Raw genomic sequence first — 20,978 nt, 5'->3', positions numbered from 1 at the left:
TTCCTGTAGTGTCCCTGCTGGGTAGAGGGAAATACCGGCCATGGTTAGTCCAGCACTGATGACCATACCTCGGACCACAGGATTTCCTCATTCACACTGAATCCACTTCACAAAATACTAGCTCACTTGATTTTATGTCTTCCGTCCATATAAAGAGCCCTATAAGTGTCCATTCCATGTATCTCCGAGTGATATGTCCTATGTCCCCCACCCTGCCTCTAAGGCACTGCAGCATATACAGCAGACACGTGATGCCTAAGCAACTATAGCAGGGGAACAGGTCCTAGATATTACCCCATATCTACTGATTGAGATACTTCATGAACCCAAGGTATTCTTATGCTGCGTTCACACCAGCACTGGAACTCCTTTCAGGGATTCCGTTCCCCTTTCTGCCTGAAAGATGTGGAGAGAAAAGCGCTGCAAATAGTACTTCTATCTCCGCATGTTTCGTGCGGAAACCACATGGACCCCATTATAGTCTATGGGATCTGTGTGGTTTCTTAGTTAACTGCTTTTTAATGCATATAGGTTTCTGTTGGGGGGGGGGGGGGGGTCCCCAAGCAGACTTCCTGAACAGAAACCCAAACGCCGAAGTGAAACGGGACTGAAAAACAAAACATTTCTGCTCGATATCAAATATTTATCATTTTTATTTAAAAATATTTACACTCAAATAAAAAAAGAAGGATAATGGCTTCTCATGAACATGTAGACCAAACCTTTACTAAGGTCCTTGCAGCAGAACTCAAGTCACACCTTTGGTACAGATCAGGACTGACACATTTACTTCTGCGTTGTGCCTCACTAGTCAGTTATATGACACAAAGTAATGGTCTGACATACGTCAGCTTGAGAAGAGGGAGGTATCTAACGCCAAACAAGGTGCACCAAATGTATCACAAAGTGCACCGCTGGGGTTATTTTGGCGCATCTTGTGTTTGCAGGGACTTTGTTTATGTTGCCTAAGCATTCGACAGACTTAAAGGGAGTTCCAGGACTTTGAGACATGTCATCAATTAAAGATCCATGGGACCTGGAGCCCCGTGGGTCAGCTGATGGCTAGTAGCAGCTGTACTTCACTGGCCAGGTGGTGTGACATTCATTGGTCACATGATAGGTCATCAATTAGCAAGTCCTAGAAAACCCCCTTTAGTCTAAGGCCCCACATGGTGTCGCACAGCAAAAAAAACGCTGTGGGAAAACCTGTGCTGGCAACGCATCCCAGTTCTTCCCGCAGTGCTTTAGACAGAAAGTTCGCAGAGTTTTCCTCTGCAGACTTTCTGTTTCAATTATACCTATGTGGAAACCGCCGGCATTTCTGTAGGTGTAACAGACATGATGCGATTTTCAAAACTGCACTGGTTTTGGATATCGCCGCGTGTCCGCAATGTGGTTTTTACCGCAAAGGAGGAGTTTACCCTTATGCACATGTCAACAGTGTGTCATTCTGCTGGGTTTCTGTCCTCAGCCCCGGGGAAACTGGACAGGGGACGGTTACCCAGCGGTCAATTTTAAAACAATTCATTTGAATGGGTTTTAAAAGCAAATCACCGGTGTCCGCTTGCGGCCTCTCCGCGGGGAAACCATTTTTTGAGGGGGGTTTTAAAACTGACCGCCGGGTATCCGTCCCCTGTCCAGTTTCGCTGGGGCTGAGGATGGAAACCCGGCGGAATGACACAGGGCAGACCTGGGTGCAAGTTTGAACGCCCCCCTAAGTGGGCATAGGATTCACTAGAATCTCATCCACTTTGCTCTAATTGTAAAACATTGCAATTTTTTTCACAGTGTTTCCACTGCAGGCAAATTGCGGTGTTTACGCCACGTGGGGCGCCGGCCTTAATAAACGTGGCCTGAAGTTATTGGAGTGCATTTACACTGTGTTTAGAGTATACATTTGGCATATACACCAGAAAAGCTCCCAACGTAAGTCAAATGTATGCACAGACAGTAATTCTTCCGATGGCGTTTTGGCCACTTTGTTATAAAGCAGCATTTTTATTTTTTTTTTTGCCTTCGATCAACATATGTCATTATGCACCCCTAGAGTGGCACAAGTCACAGTATGAATAGGTCTTTAAAGGAATTGCGCAGGACTTTGAAAATATGGCTGCTTTCTTCTTCTAAGGAAGTGACATCATGTCCGTTGGTCACATGGTCATGCTGCAACCCAGTCCCATTCCTTTTAATGGGATGAAAGTGTGGCATTGCCATGTGACCAACATGCATGCTATCATTTCCTGAGAAGAAGAAAGCAGCCATGTTTTGGAAGTTCTGCACAATCCCTTTAAGAAGTCTGGCTTCTTTATAATAAAAGATCTGAGATGAAACACAGAAGTCGCTGCAATACTACTATCAAAACCAGGAGGAAGGGGGAGAGGTCACAGTCATTCTCCTGAAATGAGGATACACTGTATCCATAGACTGACACCGGACAGGAAGACGCCAGCAATCGATCTCACCATGATGGACCTGTAAAACACACAGTAGATGGATTTACATCTGTATAGGCGACAGACAGAAGGTCACAGTGAAACATTCAATATAAATCCTGTGATAGAAGGGGGAAAAACAAAACAAAAAAACAAACAGTATATTTTAAAGTATCTAGAACACAGTTAGGCCCCATTCACATGGGGCATGGGATGGCGTATTTTGGTCCCGATTTTGACACAGGAAGCCGCGTCAGAATAGGACCAAAATACGACTGTGGCAGCTTCCGACAGTCTTGGCTTCCTGCTCCGGAGTAGGCCCAAATAAATAGGCTTAGTCCGGAGGGTGCTGCCGCGAGGCGGAGGCTGAATCATCCGCAGAATCTGCCTGAAGAAAGGGCAGCTCGCTTCTTTTTTCCACTAGCAGGAACAAACCACTCACGGAAAAAAGGACGCTAGTGGTCGGCATAGAACTTTATTGTGAGAGGGTGGATTTTGAGGAGGATTCAGCACCAAAATCCGCCCCCTCTTGCCTAGTGTGAACGAGCCCTTACAATATCAGACAGCGACATTGTTATTTAGGATAAGGCCAGGGCCACACAGCGACTCCTTGGCTAATGTTAGTGACTGACACCACATTGTGACCCTTAGTGTGCCGAACAAGTGATTTCTGATTGATCATTGCTCAACTGCAGCACACTAGGGGTCACAAAGTGTCTCCATTCGCTAACATTGAGTCGTGGCCAAAATCTCTGTGTAGTTCTAACTTCCCTTCCCCCACACAAGTGTAATGTGGTGCCATCTTGCATTATATGATGGAAAATATGAATGAGAAATCACACAAATGGGGCAGCCGTATATAAGCAGGTCACATGGGGCGGCCGCATATAAGCAGGTCACATGGGGCGGCCGCATATAAGCAGGTCACATGGGGCGGCCGCATATAAGCAGGTCACATGGGGCGGCCGCATATAAGCAGGTCACATGGGGCGGCCGCATATAAGCAGGTCACATGGGGCGGCCGCATATAAGCAGGTCACATGGGGCGGCCGCATATAAGCAGGTCACATGGGGCGGCCGCATATAAGCAGGTCACATGGGGCGGCCGCATATAAGCAGGTCACATGGGGCGGCCGCATATAAGCAGGTCACATGGGGCGGCCGCATATAAGCAGGTCACTTGGGGCGGCCGCATATAAGCAGGTCACATGGGGCGGCCGCATATAAGCAGGTCACATGGGGCGGCCGTATATAAGCAGGTCACATGGAGCAGCCGTATATAAGCAGGTCACATGGAGCAGCCGTATATAAGCAGGTCACATGGGGTAGCCATCTATAAGCAGGTCACATGGAGCAGCCGTATATAAGCAGGTCACATGGGGCAGCCGTATACAAGCAGGTCACATGGGGCAGCCGTATATAAGCAGGTCACATGGGGCACCTTCCTGCTGCAGTTTTAGCAGTATACATTTTCTATAGTTACATCCCTCCAATAATGGGATTTTTTTTTTTTATCTATCATTTCAAAGGCTTTTCCTACTCCATGAAGTTTCTGACTTTAGAGCTGCAGCGGTGACATCCATCTTGTCCTATACAGACAGTTGTGTTTATGGATCTATTACCTCCCTGCATGGAATAGGACAGAAACAAAGGATGAGGATTTCAATGAGTGAACAATATGGTGGCCTGTATGAGCGACTCTGCATACATGTACGGAGCCCTGACATAAGAGGAGGCCGGGCCGCTGTGTCTGATGTGGAGCAGCCGTTCTGTGTAATCCTTTATGACTAAGCTCTTAGAGAAGCAGATCCGTTGGCGTTTGTTGTCGGGATTTCTGCCCCCTGGGGTCCGACGTACAGTATAAAGCCTGTAACTCCGCTTTTAAGTCATAAAGTGACTGGTTAAATAGAAGATTTCAGAGTTTCCTTATCTACAGTGAGCGCATTGTGACCTCTGTTAATCTCCCCCCACCATCCTATGTGTGAAGCTGGGAAGAAAGCCAACCCGGGGATTACTGATGTGAAAGAAGCCGCAAATAGAAAGCGGAAGAGAACATTCTCCATGAATATGAGCTGAGATAAGGAAAAACTCCTAGGCCAAATGCAGTAAATAGGACTTACACTTAAGGGGGTGTCCCATAATGACAGCTTATCGCTCATCCATAGCCTAGGTGACACATATCTGGTTACTTGTGGTCTCATTGCTAGGACCCCCCATCAATCACCAGAACTGGAGGTCTCTGTCCCCTGTCTGACTAGATCACTGGTCACACATGAGCACTGCAAATCTCTATGGGACTGATGGTGATGCGTGTGTCTGACTGATATTACACCCAATCGCTGCATACACATACACGGGAAGGAGAGTACACTGCTAGACACTTCTTATATTGGATTATCTTCTGGAGACAAAAGAAAAGTAAGGCAACGCCAACATGCCAGATCCTTCTATATCTGCTGACAGGGGAGAGGTAGGACAACCCCATAGACATTAGATGGTCATCTAAGTATGGCCACCTAAAAGGATCTTAAGGGGATAGGATACAGCAGACCTATTCTTACGATAGGTAATCAATATCAGACCATTTGGGGGTCAGACATTGATCAGTGGGAAGGGTGCTCCCCTCCAGCTGCTCTTGCCACTCAAGTAGGAAGTGTGATGTCATAACAGTGGGACGATCAGCTCTGACTGCAGGGGAAGCACAAGTAGGAGGTGCCAAGTGTCCATGTGACACCAGAACTAAAGGCCCTGAGAGCTAAAGGCCCGCCCTCAGTGCACCAACTGCCTCATTGGCATAAGATCTCAAAGTTGTTTCCTCCAAAGCTACCAAAGTGACATACATAAAGGCGTAATGCTTATCACGGTAATGTGTTCTATAATGCGGTGGTGTAAGAGGAATATGCTTGGGGGAAGTGATAGACTCCCCTTTAAAGGGACCATCTAGAAAAAGTAAAACCTCCCTGGTGGCAGGGACAGTCATATCAAACAAACGCAGCCATTGTGCCGACACTGCAAGATGAAAATCACCAAATCCAGGATCAACTAATCACTATTGGCCTATGACTGTCCAGAGTCATCCTGCAGCGCCAGCGACCACCAAGGAAAACGGGAGCCATTGCCCTGCTGTGAGGAGTTCAGAGGGGAGAGCATGGCTGCATTTGTTTTGTCATTACTAGCCCCAGCACCAGTGCAGCTTTACTTTCTATGGCTAGCCCCTTTATAGGACTGAATATAACTAAATATAATTTTAGTCCAAAGAGACTTTTTCAGATAAGCTGTACATACGTCACACACCTGGACAGACGTCTACTTGTGCACACTGGGACTCTGCGGGCTTCGCTCTCTGCTCCTCGACCGTTTCCTGCCACGGCTTCTGGATCTAGATCGACTTCTGCTCTTCCTACTTCGACTCTTCGACCGTGAAGAACTTTTGCTTCTTCTACTCCTGGATCTAGATCTGGATGAGCTACGGCTGCGGTTCTTACGCTTGCGCTTCTTCCTGCCCCGGCTACGTGACCTACTCCGGCTTCTCGACTTGCGTGAGCGATGTTTCTTCTTGCTTTTGCGACTCTTTTTTCTCCTGCTAGAATCTCCATTTCTTCTGGAGTCTGGGCTGGGGCTGTGGTATCTCCTGGATGTCCCATGATCTTCATATCGGTTTGACCGATCCCGCCTCTCACTTGGGTTCGCCCTATCAGGTGACATATTTAAGTCTCTGTTGGCCTCCCAGAATTCATTATTTGGATTCCTGAAGACGTGCAGGAAATTGCAATGTTTGCCACGGGGGCATTTTTGCCTTTCAAATAATCCTATGGAGAGAAAAACACCACGGATCACAATGTACAATGGCGGTGGTATCAGGTGGAATTTGGTTTTCAAACTTGGACTAACTTCTTCAGGACCAGACATTTTACTCTTCAAGAGCACACAATTTTTTGATGTCTCGTCATAATATTCTAAAGCTAACAAAACTTTAATTTAAAAAAAAAATTCTATGAGGTCTTTTTTTTTTTTTTTTTTTTTTTGCAGGTCAACAAACATGTGGTTCTACTATATACAGCTCTGGGCTATGTATAGATTGCCAGATTACCTCCGAACAGTTAACATGATCTATAGTAGGAACCCCTATTATTAAGGCAGATTTATTTATTTACTATTATCCTACATTTAAACAGCAAATGTGACAACTTCTATATGTCTGCTCTAGTTTTAGCACATTGGCTCACAATTATGATATATTTGATGCATCTTCCTAGTTATGTTAAAGGGGCCCTTTCATGTCCTCTGGCACCAGTAGTGTTATATAACTCTAGAAACGTGATCAAATTCAATGCACTGTCAGCTTTCCCAGTATGCGCCCCTGTGTCAGAGAAATCAGTGCCATTAAGGGGGCACTGGTTAGCACTGCAGCCTTTCAACTCTGGAGTCCTGGGTTCGAATCCTGCCAGGAAAAACATCTGCAAGGAATTTGTATGTTCTCCCCGTGTTTGTGTGGATTTCCTCCCATTCTACAAAGACATACTTAAATGAGAAAAAAAAAAATGTACATTGTGATCCCTATATGGGGCTCACAATCTACATTTAAAAGAAAAAAATAAATAAATTGGTGCTGTTAGTTTTGGCACCAATATCCATACACTGTCAGAGAGGTGGGCCTTGCAGTTCAGCATCAGCGGTTCCATAACTTTGTACTGTCAAGGGATGACACTTGGCTGTAATGTAAGGCCTGCCCCTCTGTCATATAGTACAGTCCATGCCAGAAGACATGAAGGGTCGTCTTTAAGCTCTTCTGTACGCTCTCTTGGCTGGCTCACTTACCACCCTTATTTGGTTCACATACTGGTGCACTTCATGAATAATTTTGAACCATTTATGATAAAATGAAGAAAGGTAACAGAGAGATGCAGCACATCACAGCACATCACAGTACTTTAAAGGGGTTGGCCACTTTCAGACCAATATTGACAAACAAATCTACAATAAAAAGAAATACAATTTTCCAATATACTTTCTGTATCAATTCTTCATGGTTTTGTAGGTTTCGGCTTGCTGTCATTCATTCTGTTACTTCTAGAGCAGGGGTAGGGAACGTACGGCTCTCCAGATGTTGCAAAACTACAACTCCCAGCATGCATACTTGCTCTGCTTGGAACTCCCATGGAAGTGAATGGAGCATGCTGGGAGTTGTAGTTTCACAGCAGCTGGAGAGCCGAAGGTTCCCTACCCCTGTTCTAGAGGATAAAACTCTGACCATGGTCATGTGATTTACAGTCCATGGTCATGTGATTTACAGTCCATGGTCATGTGATTTACAGTCCATGGTCATGTGATTTACAGTCCATGGACATGTGATTTACAGTCCATGGTCATGTGATTTACAGTCCATGGTCATGTGATGAGTACACAGGTGCCGCTCGTTACAGTCACAGCACAATAATCAGACATCTGCCTGGTAATCAGCTGTGTACCTGTGTCCTCATCACATGACCATGGACCGTAAATCACATGACCATGGGCTGTAAATCACATGACCATGGTCATTTTTTTTCCACTAGAAGTAACAGAATGAATGACAGCAAGCCGAAATCTAGAAAACTGTGAGGAATTGATACAGAAAGTATATTGGAAAATTGTATATCTTTTTATTGTACATTTGTTTTTCAATATCAGTCTGAAAGTGGCCAACCCCTTTAATGACGCTCAGTAACTTCTTACCACATATGGCAGATTTCCATTTGGTGACTGGCGACAATTCACACTGAAGCTGGCGGCCTGCATACCAGCGGCCATTGAACTGTGAAAGGGCCTGCAAACAATCTTCTTCCCTAGAATAGAAAACAGCACATACAGACCTGTAGATATAAAGTATTTCTAGCAATCCTTGTCATGTCACAGTCTCATCTTTTCCACTTCTAGTTGTGTTTGGTAGAAGTTCTCAGCATTATTACTCTATAGTAAGCGCATGCACAGAGACCACTCCCCACAGATACACACAGGAGGAGAGGTTTATTTGAAGTGACACACTTACGATTGGTACTGGACATAGACGTTTCCTCTTAAGTGCGGTTCAAAGTTACAGCTAACCTAGTAAAAGATGAAAAAAGAACACATGTAACAAAGCGTCTTATTAGGGTAAATTCACACAGAGATTTTTGCAGGTTGAATCTGCCTCAAAAGCCACCTCCTGACTCTCTGATTTCCGTGGGAGTCAGGAGCAAATTTTTTTCCTCTAGCTATTTTATTTTTAGATTCCTGGCTCAAATCAGTGGTGGATTCTAAATAACGTTAATACCTTGAATTGAATGACCTTGCCCACATTCTTAAACTCCGGCACAACATCATCGTAGAATTCAGAAAACTGCTGATAGATTTCCTCGTCTCCATATTCTAGGCTGGCGTCTGTGTCGTAATCGTCTCGTCTACACTGCTCCATACCAAACGTAACAAACATTCCACGAACAAGGAGCGTCTGGCTGGAAGAAGGGTAGCAATGCTTGCGAGAACACCTATGGAACAGGAGAAAGAGGGAACATTTACTATGATTTATCAAGAATACACACACTCATATACCTGCACTGCTTACCAGTCTACAAATAGGATATATATATATATATATATATATATATATATATATATATATATATATATAATGAACAGGCCAGCTTACAGATGTAGTGTGAAGATATGTGCTCCTCTTTGGAGCACTGAGCTGTTCTCTACTTATCCGGTGCTCACATTTCCTATATGAACAGGAGGTCAGACTCTCAATTCAATTCTATTAGAGGCAAGTCTATAAGAGTAACAACAACAGACCTGCACTGTGACTTTGACTTCCTGGAGGAGCAAAAAAAAAAGTAGTCAGCGCTCCAGAAAGGAGCACATAACTAATATATAACTGTATCTATCTATTATATAAATATGTATGTATTATTCATTATTATTACACCAAACACAGATTCATTTACAAACGTGAAAAGGGGTCTTTTTTTTTTTTCTGGATTTTTTTTCTTTTCTAAGCAATATGGTGATCACAGGAGAAATCCCAATGCAGGAACCTGATCTTGTGATGCCCCGTGGATTTTCATTTCAGCAACAATAATAAACCCACAACTTCATGCTTACCTCTCACCAAACCTACATGCTCCAGTTTTAAGATAGAAAGGGCAGTTGGCGCGGTCCTTTTCTGTGCCATATCCTTCTGGTGCCTCTGGATTATGCCATATGCCATTTTCTAGCTGTAATAAACAATACATTAACCGCCAATACAGAATCCAAACATTTCTTAAACATTTCAAGACATAAGCTGTTATCCTGGTTAAATGGCTGTACACATTACATGCTTATATTAAAGTTACAATTGTTGGGAGAAGGGGTTACAATTAAACACTACATAGTGAACAGACAAGCTCTCTCATCCCATCCAAGGTGGTCTCAAATTCTCTAATCCCACCCACCTACCCAAGTCTATGGCCGCTTTACTGAAGCTAAAACTGATTGGAGCCAATGTACAGACCCTCAGTAATGTGATGTGTATTACAGTGTATGAACTGTACACATAAAACAATACAGACCCCCACCCCATGCTATGCAAACAAAGGCTAGTAATACGAGAGCGGCTACATGTGGGCAGATGTAATGTGCAGGATACTAGCTCTCCAGACTCGCCATACCTTACAGACAATGCTGGGCTTACCTGGCTCTCTGCTTCATCCAGCAACTTCTGCACAGCTTCCTAGAAATGGTGCAAACACAGGACTAGTAAAAACCTCCATGAGAAACACCATCTGCTTTTGGGGTTAAGAAACTCTAACATTAAATTGTACTTAATAAAAAGTAAATCTCACTATTCTACCATTAAACAAGGAAAAAGAGAAGTAAGTAGTGACCTCTAGATAGGCCATAGCTGTTTGCACACGTCCAAGCCTACCGCACATTCACAGTAATGAACACAGGCCGCAGTAACTCACTAGTGCACACTTTGTCTTCTCATTCTTTTCTATGGGTGTTACAGGGTGCGCATAGATTTGCTGCATTATGTCACAGTCTCTACACACGAGATGCTATAGACCAGTGGTTCTTAACCTTGTTTGAGGTACCGAACCCACCAGTTTCATATGCACATTCACCGAACCCTTCTTTAGTGATAAATCAAATAGGATTTATTTCCAAATTCAATACATAGGTATATGTTTTTTTTACTGGTACACAAAATGAACCGCGCGTATGGCCTAGGGTTCGATCGAACCCCGATTAAGAACCACTGCTATAGACAATAGTAACAGTAAGAGTAAAAGGTGCCCTGCACGTCTAGGACACACAGGATAGTTGTGGCTTAACATAGAGCCAGCATACTGTAGCTGCCTTTGAATGGGGGGGGGGGGGAAGGGTTAAAGGGGTTTATTCACCAAAGATCCCAATTTCTACAACTTCAAATGCCAACTAAAGACATATATTTTCAGACAGGCCTAATGTAAACCCTCCTGTAATTAGAATCCCTAAAATAAACCCTCCTCTGTTCCTGCTCCCACATTACCCCACAGGATATGATGCAGTTTCAGGCTAACTTTATATATCCCGGCACCATCTGCATGGTAAAGGACACGACTGGTGATGGCTCATACCGCTTTATGATTATGTAATGACAGTAACCTCTATTACAAAACGGTCTGACCACTGTATAAGCAATGTTACCTCCGATGCCGCCCCTGCTACCACTTGTGTCACCCTCTCTGCCTGATAGATTGTAAGCTCTTGTGAGCAGGGCCCTCAGTCCCATTGTGTGAAGTGACTATTTCTTTGTAATGTATCTTTTTGTCTGTACTTGAACCCTACAGATTGTACAGCACTGCGGCATATGTTGGTACTATAAAAACATATTATTAATAATAATAATAATAATAATAATAATAATGAGAATTATCCCCCTATCCACATTATAGGTAAGTGTCTGACCAGTGGGAGATTGCCGCCTGGCAGCCTGACACGCAGTGAAGGCTATGCAATCGCTCCAGTGCTTTGTTTGTATGCTGCATACTGGGGAACATTCAGTCCCATTTCCCTGATCACTAGAGGTCCCAATGGTGAGAACCCCAATGATCTGACACTTATCCCCTATCATCTTTAGAGGCAAAACTGTGCTGATACTGAAGAAAAGAGCAGTGCTGGTTACTATGAAAGCAAAACGCCTTCGTTCCAACACCCCACCATCCCCTTCACACATCCTTTGTGTATATATGAAAACAGGCAATGGACATAATGATAGAATAAAGGGAGACACCTAGTGGTCAGAAGTTTAGAGCAATGTTCTGGCAGCTGCAGGGAACAGCTACTCGAGAGCGGTGGCAGATGTCAGAGTCCTGCCAATTTGATATTGATGACCTATCAGGTCATCTATAGGTCTAACCTAGGAAACTCCTTTTAAATTTAAGCTATATTCATATCTGTGCTGTTTGGAGTCCCCAGCGGAGATCTCTCAGAAATCGCTAGTCGAAAAAGTTCTGCAAGTCTGACGTTTTCATCCAGCAACAGTTAAAAAGGCCGGACATCCAACACACACCCGAAGGTCTCTCGGACTCTGTGTCCTTCATAGAACCAATCCGTTTTTCCATTCTTCAGATCAGACAGACTAGAAAAACAGAACCACTAATACCAGTGTGTACCTGGAGTTACATGTCCTTTTAGTGAAAGAACTACCAGCATTAATAAGAGAGCTCTAGAAAGAACAGGGTTAAGTATTCAGTACTGGGTTACGTATGAAAAATAAGCTGGAACTGAAAAGATACATCTTGATGTAAGGAGTCTGGCAGGGATTAGCTGGCAGCTTTCAACATGGAAACAAAAGTTAAGGAAACAGACACTGTGAAAACTTACAGCCTATGAGCATGACTGGCTGGCAGGAGGACATACAATAACATCATGGGGGCTTTATAAAGAGACGCTATAAATGGGGTCTGACCTTTAGGACTCTTAGTGACCCAAAGAACAAAGGGTCATAGTGCTGCACAGTTCTAGGTTTCGCCTGCACGGAAACTTTCCTGGTCATGCAATAAACTGCAGCTTGTCCCATGTGACTGCTTTGAGCACAGTGACATGTGAAGGGACAGCTATGAAGGAGATGCAGAGGTAAAGCAGCGCTGTGGACCCTTCATTCTCAGGATCAGTAAAGGCCCCCCAGGTCAGACCACTGCCATTCATATTCTAGCAGAGTGAAAGTCACTGTATAAACCACTAGAACGTCACCAATGAGCCACAAAAGATCAGCGTCTACATTATACTTAGGGTCATAGGTTTACATATCGCAGACAGAATTTCTAAACAAAACTTTATCACCATTTCAACAAATGTGCCGGAAATAGCAAAAATACAGCAGTTACCATGTTTCTCCAAAAATAAGATAGGGTCTTATTTTTGGAGAAACAGGATTTCAATGGCACGCTCAGTGAAATGAAAGGAGTGTGGGAATCCATTCTGGCGTCCAGTGTTACATTCAGAACAGGACTAACACACAGAAGTTCTCAGGACTGGTGGGTGTCTCAGCGGTTAGACTCCCAACAATCCTATGGGCAGGCTGATAGCTGACATACAATATAGTAACTACATACTGATACAATGTGCACAAGTATTTTGTAGTAGGTGACATCACTTTTTTTATCACAAATATTTATTTAAAAACATCAGATTCAATAAAAGAATATTAGAAAACCAGATAGGTTTAATGGATGCGTAAGCTTTACCATAAAACGTGGCAAAGTGCATGTGCTTTTTGGGCCCTATTCACATCTGTGTTTTGGTTTCCGTTTGGAGAGTCCTCCCAAATGGAAACCTATACGCATTAAGAAGCGTTTAACTGGGAAACCTGCAGTCCCCATAGGCTATAATGGGGTCCATGTGGTTTCTGCACAAAACATGCGCCACTGCAAGCAGCACCTTTCTCTCCACATGATTTGTGCGGAAACCACACAGACCCTATTATAGTCTATGGGATCCATGTGGTTTCCTGAGGTAACCGATTTTTAAGGCGTATAGGTTTCCGTTTAGGGGTCCCCAAGTGGACTCTCCAAATGGAAACCCGAACACAGATGTGAACAGAGCCTCAGTCTGCTTGCCCATCCATTTTCTTTAAAACTGGTTACGCTGGGTTCACACCTGCGTCTGGGGTCTCTGTTCTGTGGTTTCCGTCTTCTGCATGCCAGAAGACGGAAACCACAGACCGGGTCCGGCCGTGCGCGGCGGTGAGCGTTTTGCGCTCTCTGCCGCGAAACCGGATTTTTTTATCCGGACACAGAGTACTGCATGTCCGACTCTGTGTCCGGATTATAAAACCCGGTTTCGCGGCGGAGAGCGCAAAACGCTCACCGCCACGCACGGCCGGACAGCTTTCTCACCCATTCAAATGAATGGGTGAGAAAGTCTCCTGCAGGTTTCCGTATCCTGCCTGTGTTTTAGGCAGGAAACGGAAACCTAAGTACGGAGACCGGGCCGCAGATGTGAACGAGCCCTTAGAGTGACACAGATATCTGCACTGCTACAGACCAGTTATAAAAAAAAAAAAAATGATGCTACTCTAACCCCAGGCATCTGCTGTTATCACCCAGAGCGGCTCACATACACATAGTACACTATTCACATGAATGGGCACCAGTGTAATACACAGCCACATCAAGGAGTATTCCAGCTGATACATCTATGCAGATTTCCTGATCAATCCCTTCTTAAGAATGGTTTCACATCCAGTGCTTTTTTGGAAAATAAATTAAACGTAGTTTTTAAGCTGTTTTTTGAGTTAAAGGCAGAAGTGGCTCCAACAGGAAGAAGTTTATCCTTTATATTTCCCGTTCCTTCTGAATCCACTTCTTTTTTTGGACTTAAAAGACTTAGCATTTTCTTTTTAGAAACAAAAAATATCACAGTGTGAAACCACCTTAGGTACAAGATTTAGGTACCCCAAATAACTACAGCTGAAACAGGATATGAGCGGTTCTATCCTCCTATGGCGGGAATCACCTCTCTTTCCTTCTTCTTCAGCTGCTCTGGATCTTCTGTTTTCTCCACCATTTCCCGCTGTCTCCATTCTTCTATCATCTTTCTCTGTGGGGAGAATAAAAAAAAACAAAAAAAAAAAACAAAAAAAACAGGAAACACAAAATTCACTTATATGTTACATCAAGATGGAAACATGCCAAAAACATATGATTCACAATATATAGGGTTATATGATAGAGGAGAGAAGCTGAGCTCTGAGATATATAGGGTTATATGATAGAGGAGAGAAGCTGAGCTCTGAGATATATAGGGTTATATGATAGAGGAGAGAAGCTGAGCTCTGTGATATATAGGGTTATATGATAGAGGAGAGAAGCTGAGCTCTGTGATATATAGGGTTATATGATCGAGGAGAGAAGCTGAGCTCTGTGATATATAGGGTTATATGATCGAGGAGAGAAGCTGAGCTCTGAGATATATAGGGTTATATGATAGAGTCCAGTCGAATTTACTATACTTTTTACTTAAAAAAAAAATCTTCTTCCAATCATATAACCCTTTGCTTACGACACTGAAGGACTACAGTGTAAATTACACAGTGACATATTTCATTATTACTAGAAGTTAAGAGTTCCTAATCTAAATCAGTGACAGAAATAAATCTGATTGTATAAATAGGAGACCTGACAATATCTTACACATTATACGGATGTGTATATATATATATATATATATATATATATATATATATATATTACACACATGACAGATTACTCTGTAATGCATGCCTCCTATGGCCGCAGTTCCCTTATATACTCTACCTCTTCTTCTTCACGTTTCCGAGCCGCTTCTTCTTTTTCCATTTTAATCTTAAATTCTTCCTGAGCTTCCTGTTCCCGAGCCAGCCATTCTTCATGTAGCCTCTGCCTACATATATAATGGCAAAATGTTTACCTAAAGGTACACATAACCCTTAAAGGCCCTTACTTTCTGTTAAAAAGTGAGAGTATTTGCTTAATATTACTTCTATGAGATATATAAGTTATACAAGCCCCCAAACTGAATTTACCATCTTATTATGCATACACCTAGGGCTAGATCTGTCATTACAGTCTGTGGATCTGGTCTGTCATAGGATGAGAGCAATGGACTTAAGCAGTCATTCTATCACCATTTAAGTCTATTGCTCTCATCCCATTGCGAATGAGAGCAACGGACTGTAATGATAGCCGTGTGAACCGAACCTTAGTCTTTAGGGTAGGTCCCACATGTGGCCAATAAGCTGCAGAATTCTCACCCAGATTCGCAGTAGGAAAATTTGTAGTTTTTCAAAAGTATCAGCAGAATGAATGAGATAGAACCAAATCTCATTCACATGTTGTGGGAGAAACTCTACAGTGGAGACTGACCTGCAGCGGGGGCGGGGGCTTACATTTACACTGTAGATTTTCAGCAAAGATTTCTTCCATGGTAATGCGCAGGAGGAATTCTGCATCAAGATAGTCATGCAGGCATGCAGCTTTTTCTGCATAATTGCATCAAAATCAGTGGCAGAAAATTGGTACATATTACAGATGTACGTTCACATGGGGCTCATGCAGTGCAGATTTTGCAGGTAATAAATGCAGATGTAAGCTTGGACTAACTGCTGAGAGTTTGCTGTGTGGATGTACCCTAAAGCCGGGTTCACACGTGGGTCTTTTGGACCAGATTTTGAGGTGGAGGCCACCTCAGAATCCAGTGCACTGGCAGCCAGTCGTGGCATTCCGCTCCGGACTGAGCCTAGTCGGGAGGGAGTGTCGTGAGGCACACGTTCGTGGCTGAATCAGCTGCAAAATCTGCCTGAAGAAAGGGCATGTCACTTCTTTTTTCCACAAGAGGGAAAAAAAACGCTTGTGGAAAAAGGAAATAACCGGCTCCCATTGAAGTGAAAGGGAGGCAGTTTTTTGAGCTGAATCCGCGTCAAAATCCGGACCAAAAAACTTGTGTGAACCCAGCTTAAATGTACATTGTACCATGAGGAATGAAAAAAAAGAAAAAAAACATAGCATGGTCTTCACATAAGAAAATTACTTAAAGGGGTTGTCCAGATATTACAGTTCTGTGCCAGCAGGCTGGGAAGGTGAAACAAAACACACTCACCTGTCCCTGGCGCTCCAGTGTAGTCTGGTCCAGCCATGCCCGGGAACTTGGTCTGGCAGAATTCCTTGCTGCATCTATGTTACTAGTAATGTCCGGGTCCTTTCCTGTGACCACTGATTGGCCTCACCAGTCACAGGCATCGAGGACCTTCCACCTTTCCCGCCCTCCTGGCCCAGAACTGTATTTCCTAGACAATCCCTTTAAGGCAAAACAAATGCTCTGTGTATCAGTTTTGCCTGCAACCTTCACTGGCTGCTCAGGCCCAGCAATAGATACACAGTGAATGGGGGAGTTTATTAGGACCAGCGCTGGCAACAGAGGCACCAGAATTAAGAGGCTCCAGCTTTTTAATAACTCTCATGCACCCAGGAAATCCCATGTACCATAGCTGAAATCCATGTCAGTCAGGTATATGTCACACCAGTTTTCATGAGAGAGTTACAATAAATCTGTTAGGCCGAGGTGTCATTGTCAGGGCCTGTTTCAATCGCTTTTCTCAAAAGTGGTGAGCAGGTTGAAAAGTGGACAAAATGGAACATTTTTTTTGTGTAAATGGCCGTGCTCCAAACATACAACACTTTTGTGCTAAAAAAATGACATGACCAGTTTAGTAAATTCCCCCATATACATCTTGTAGGTTTTATCCAGCAAGGTTTTAGAAATACACAAAAGTTCAGCAAAGAAACAGCAGGAGATTATTTTGTTACCTTTCAATTTCCTCCTGTAAACCATCATCCTCGTCTTCATCCTCAGCACTGCCTTGTTCCTTTTCTCCTTCTATCAAAACAGCACATACATGCATTTATTTTCCTTGTACTAAACAGAAATGCACAGGTTAGTTTTTCATTCATTTTTTAGACTCCTCTCGTACAATATACTTGTATCTGAATAAGTTGAAGAGAAGATATTTATGGCCTCTTTCAGCATTCTATAGGATATAGGGTTCAAGCTTGAGAGAAGTTTCAGCCGCCACCTCCGCAGTTACATCACTATAGGGCTCTAAGGTCATCTGTGCTCAGTTCAGTAGAACCAAGTGAGGCCGCCATGTTGTGGCAAGAATACGACTGCGAGTCTGAAACTGGACACGAGTCCACATTTTCTATGCGGTTCTGAAGCCAATACAAGGTGTGGATGATAAAGGATGGGAATCTATGACAGACAAACAGATACTTCTCTTATTCTCAAGTCACTGCTGGTTTAGTCTTCAGGATTTGATGCAGTTTCTGACCCAGTGGCATTACTCTAAAAGATACACATACTGTATGTGGCTACAACATCTGGTGCCTTAATTCCAACCTTTCTGGGGTGGTTCCTTAAAGTCTCAGTCCCCTCTTCATTTCTGGAAAATGGCCACTGGCTGCTGGGACTACTCTATATACACTGTGCGTAGGGCTGGGACACTATTCTCTACTTTGAGCTGCTTTATTTAAGAATATGGGGAAATGTTTCGGACGACCAAAGCACAGGGTATACAGAGAAGCTGGTGGCCATTTTACAGAAATGAAGAGGGGACAGGGAACTAGAGGAACCGCACAACAGAGATTAAAAAGGAGGGCACCGGGTATGTCAACTAAGCATCATCATGGAGTAAGTTTTATCTTATTGGGAACCGGAGGGTCATCTTATAAATACATGAACCAATAGATTCACCTGTTTCTCTTAGCTTTGCTAGCGCTTGTCTCTTCTTTTTCCGTCTTTCTTTCTTTAACAGAGATCGGGCCTGCTTGTGACTGGAAGAGAAGTAATGATAGAACATTAAACAACGTGCAGCCATAAGTAGAAAATATATATTTTATCTCTAGGTATAGAGACATACATGGATATCTATAAGAGGTATTGGAATTTCAGAGGTAAATTGTTTTTTGCAGAAACAAAAATTAACTTTAGTGACCTCACCTCAATACTACTCAACACACAGGGCTAACACTCCCACCACTGTAATGGGACTGGTTAAAGGGGCTTTCTGGGACTAAAGTATAAAAGACTTATCCTTAGAATAGATCACCAATACCAGATGAGTGGGGGTCCAACACCCCAACAATTCATTGTTTGAAGAGAGTCTTTTCATTACCTATTAAACACCGCTCTGTACATTGTATACAGGTTGTCCTTGGTATTGCAGCTTAACATCCTTCATGTGAAGGGAACTGAGCTGCAAATAAGCCTGTGAAGTGGAGCCTCATTGCCTATTCAAACACCGCTCTGTACATTGTATATAGGTTGTCCTTGGTATTGCAGCTTAACATCCTTCATGTGACGGGAACTGAGCTGCAAATAAGCCTGTGAAGTGGAGCCTCATTGCCTATTTAAACAGCTAATTAATGGGGGTACCTAGAATTAGACCCCCACCGAACTGATACTGATGTCCCAGAAAACCCCTTTAAAGGCACTCATGTAACTTGCCACATCATCCTTGTGAGCAGCAACATCACAACAGAGCTTACACATACAGTATCTATTCCCCTGGTTTTTTTTTACATTTTGCCCATTTTACTTAAAGGGAATGGATCAGGGTGTTTTGGGACACTAACCCCCCCCCCCCATAGTTCCCTATGGAAGAGGGGTTTAGTCCCCCAAATCAGCCTGTTATAAAGCCATCCGAGCCCACAATAAAAAAAAAAAAAAAAAAAAAGCTTTATACTCAATCTGCCTACCAGGAGCACCATCGATGAGTCTGATGAGAGTTGTCGGAGACATCTCTAGATAAGTTTCTTTAAATGCAGGCATGGATGGCTTTAAAACAGGGCGGTTACTAAATAATACTAAACCCCACTCTCCTCTATAAGAAACTGTGGGAGGTTTAGTGCCCCAAATCAATGTGACAGGTTCCCTTTAATGGGATCACAGTGTGTGACTGCCCTCTTCTGGGTAATTATAGAACTGTATTCCAATATATAAAACTAGTAAATACATTTTTAGTGTATATCAGAGGTTCAAAAAGGTTTTGAAAGCAGGAACCCCTTTTGGGCGACACTTTCGTTTGGGACTCCCATTACCGCTTGACAAATAGGGCTGCTTTAAAATAAAAAATTAAAAAGCTATGTTTGGCCTCTATTATACTGTTCTGCTCTTTCTTCCTTCACACACACACACACGCCTCTCTATGTTCTCCATATCCACCTCTGTGCTTCTGCCATGTTTTCCCCTCCACATACACTGCTGCCCCTTGTTTTCTTTCCTGCACAAACAACTCTACTACCTCTGTAGCCCCCCCTACACCCACAATTCTTCTACTTTCATTTTTAGATGCAGAGTGTGTAGACGCTGCTGACATATCAGAGCATGTATCACTTCTCCTCTAGATAGCTAGATCAAAGCTAGTGCAGTTACCATAACTAGGAGGAGTTTGGAAGGCGCCGCAGTCAAGCATGGAGTCTACCGTTCCATTCAATGTTTATGAGACTGATGGCTACAGAGATGGCATCGGGTTGAGCTGTCCAAAATCCCCTTAGCCGCATTGCTGCTGCTGGGAGGTACAGGGTTCACCACTCAGACATATAGTGGGGTCTCAGCGGGTAGAGCATTTATCACCTTCCAGTAAATATCGTATTCATTCTTCTAGTTAGAATAACCCTTTACTATAGCTAGACAAATCCCTTACTGTCATATAAACCGGACATTTCCAAAATTAATATAAAAGAGGCCATGTATGTGGCCAATTACATTGTTGTGCTCATACCGGGCAGTGAGTATATTGTGCACTGACTACCGACACCCCAAATACCGTCACTTTGATTCATGGATTTGCAGGGTGCTGCAGGGGTGGAAGATTATGGGGCAAGTCACCGACTCTGCTCTACACCATGTACAAGCAGTAGGAAACGCCGGCCGCCCGCAGCCCTCTGCAGTCTAGGAATCTGCATGACAGGTGTCAGAACACAGATTAGTCAGCATGTGTATATAAATCAGTACACTGCCCAAAATGTCATTGCCCATGTAATCCTTTTAAGTGGACATTCCCTTTAAATCCTCATGTAGGATTAGCTGTATTGTGCCAGTCATGGGCTACCTGTACATAAGCAGGTCACATGACCCTTATCCCCACACCACTATTACCATCCAGACCACTCAGTTACTAGCTGTAATATTTATTAGCGCAGTCTCTAAGATGAAAGCCAAGTACAGTGAGGACAGCCGAGGTACATGCGGGAATATGTGTAACCAGAGGTGTACAAGGGTCCACCCTTCAGAAAGAACGGAAATTCTTACTTTAATCGCACAGCTTCAGCATTTCCTTGCACGGAGGCCGCCATCTTTACTTCAGTCGCGAGTCAACAGCTTTAGTACGGAAGCCGAAATAGTACATTGGTAGCTGCTAATACGCATGCTCTGAAGCCGGCGTGAGCGCTGCCGCGTTAAGTACAGTCACGTGATGCGCGTATAAAGGCTAATTGCAGATAGAATGGATGAGCGATCTGTTAT

General features: G+C 43.5%; 1 protein-coding gene across 1 annotated transcript; it reads right to left on the bottom strand.

Annotated features, from left to right (window-relative positions):
* Positions 1-677: 677 nt before the first annotated feature.
* ZRSR2 (zinc finger CCCH-type, RNA binding motif and serine/arginine rich 2) lies at positions 678-20,839 on the bottom strand. The gene is made up of 12 exons (XM_075263675.1): positions 20,766-20,839; positions 18,207-18,286; positions 17,264-17,333; positions 15,236-15,341; positions 14,436-14,519; positions 10,126-10,164; positions 9,555-9,667; positions 8,725-8,938; positions 8,461-8,516; positions 8,148-8,257; positions 5,727-6,241; positions 678-2,472 (listed from the first exon to the last, which is right to left on the bottom strand). Exons 1-11 carry the CDS (start codon positions 20,807-20,809, stop codon positions 5,739-5,741), a joined length of 1,419 nt encoding a protein of 472 aa, XP_075119776.1. The 5' UTR covers positions 20,810-20,839; the 3' UTR covers positions 678-2,472; positions 5,727-5,738.
* Positions 20,840-20,978: the final 139 nt, after the last annotated feature.

The sequence above is a fragment of the Leptodactylus fuscus genome, chromosome 2 (genome assembly GCF_031893055.1).
Source record: "Leptodactylus fuscus isolate aLepFus1 chromosome 2, aLepFus1.hap2, whole genome shotgun sequence".
In the NCBI taxonomy this organism is placed as follows: Eukaryota; Metazoa; Chordata; class Amphibia; order Anura; family Leptodactylidae; genus Leptodactylus; species Leptodactylus fuscus.
This window is presented reverse-complemented; position numbering and strand designations above follow the sequence as displayed.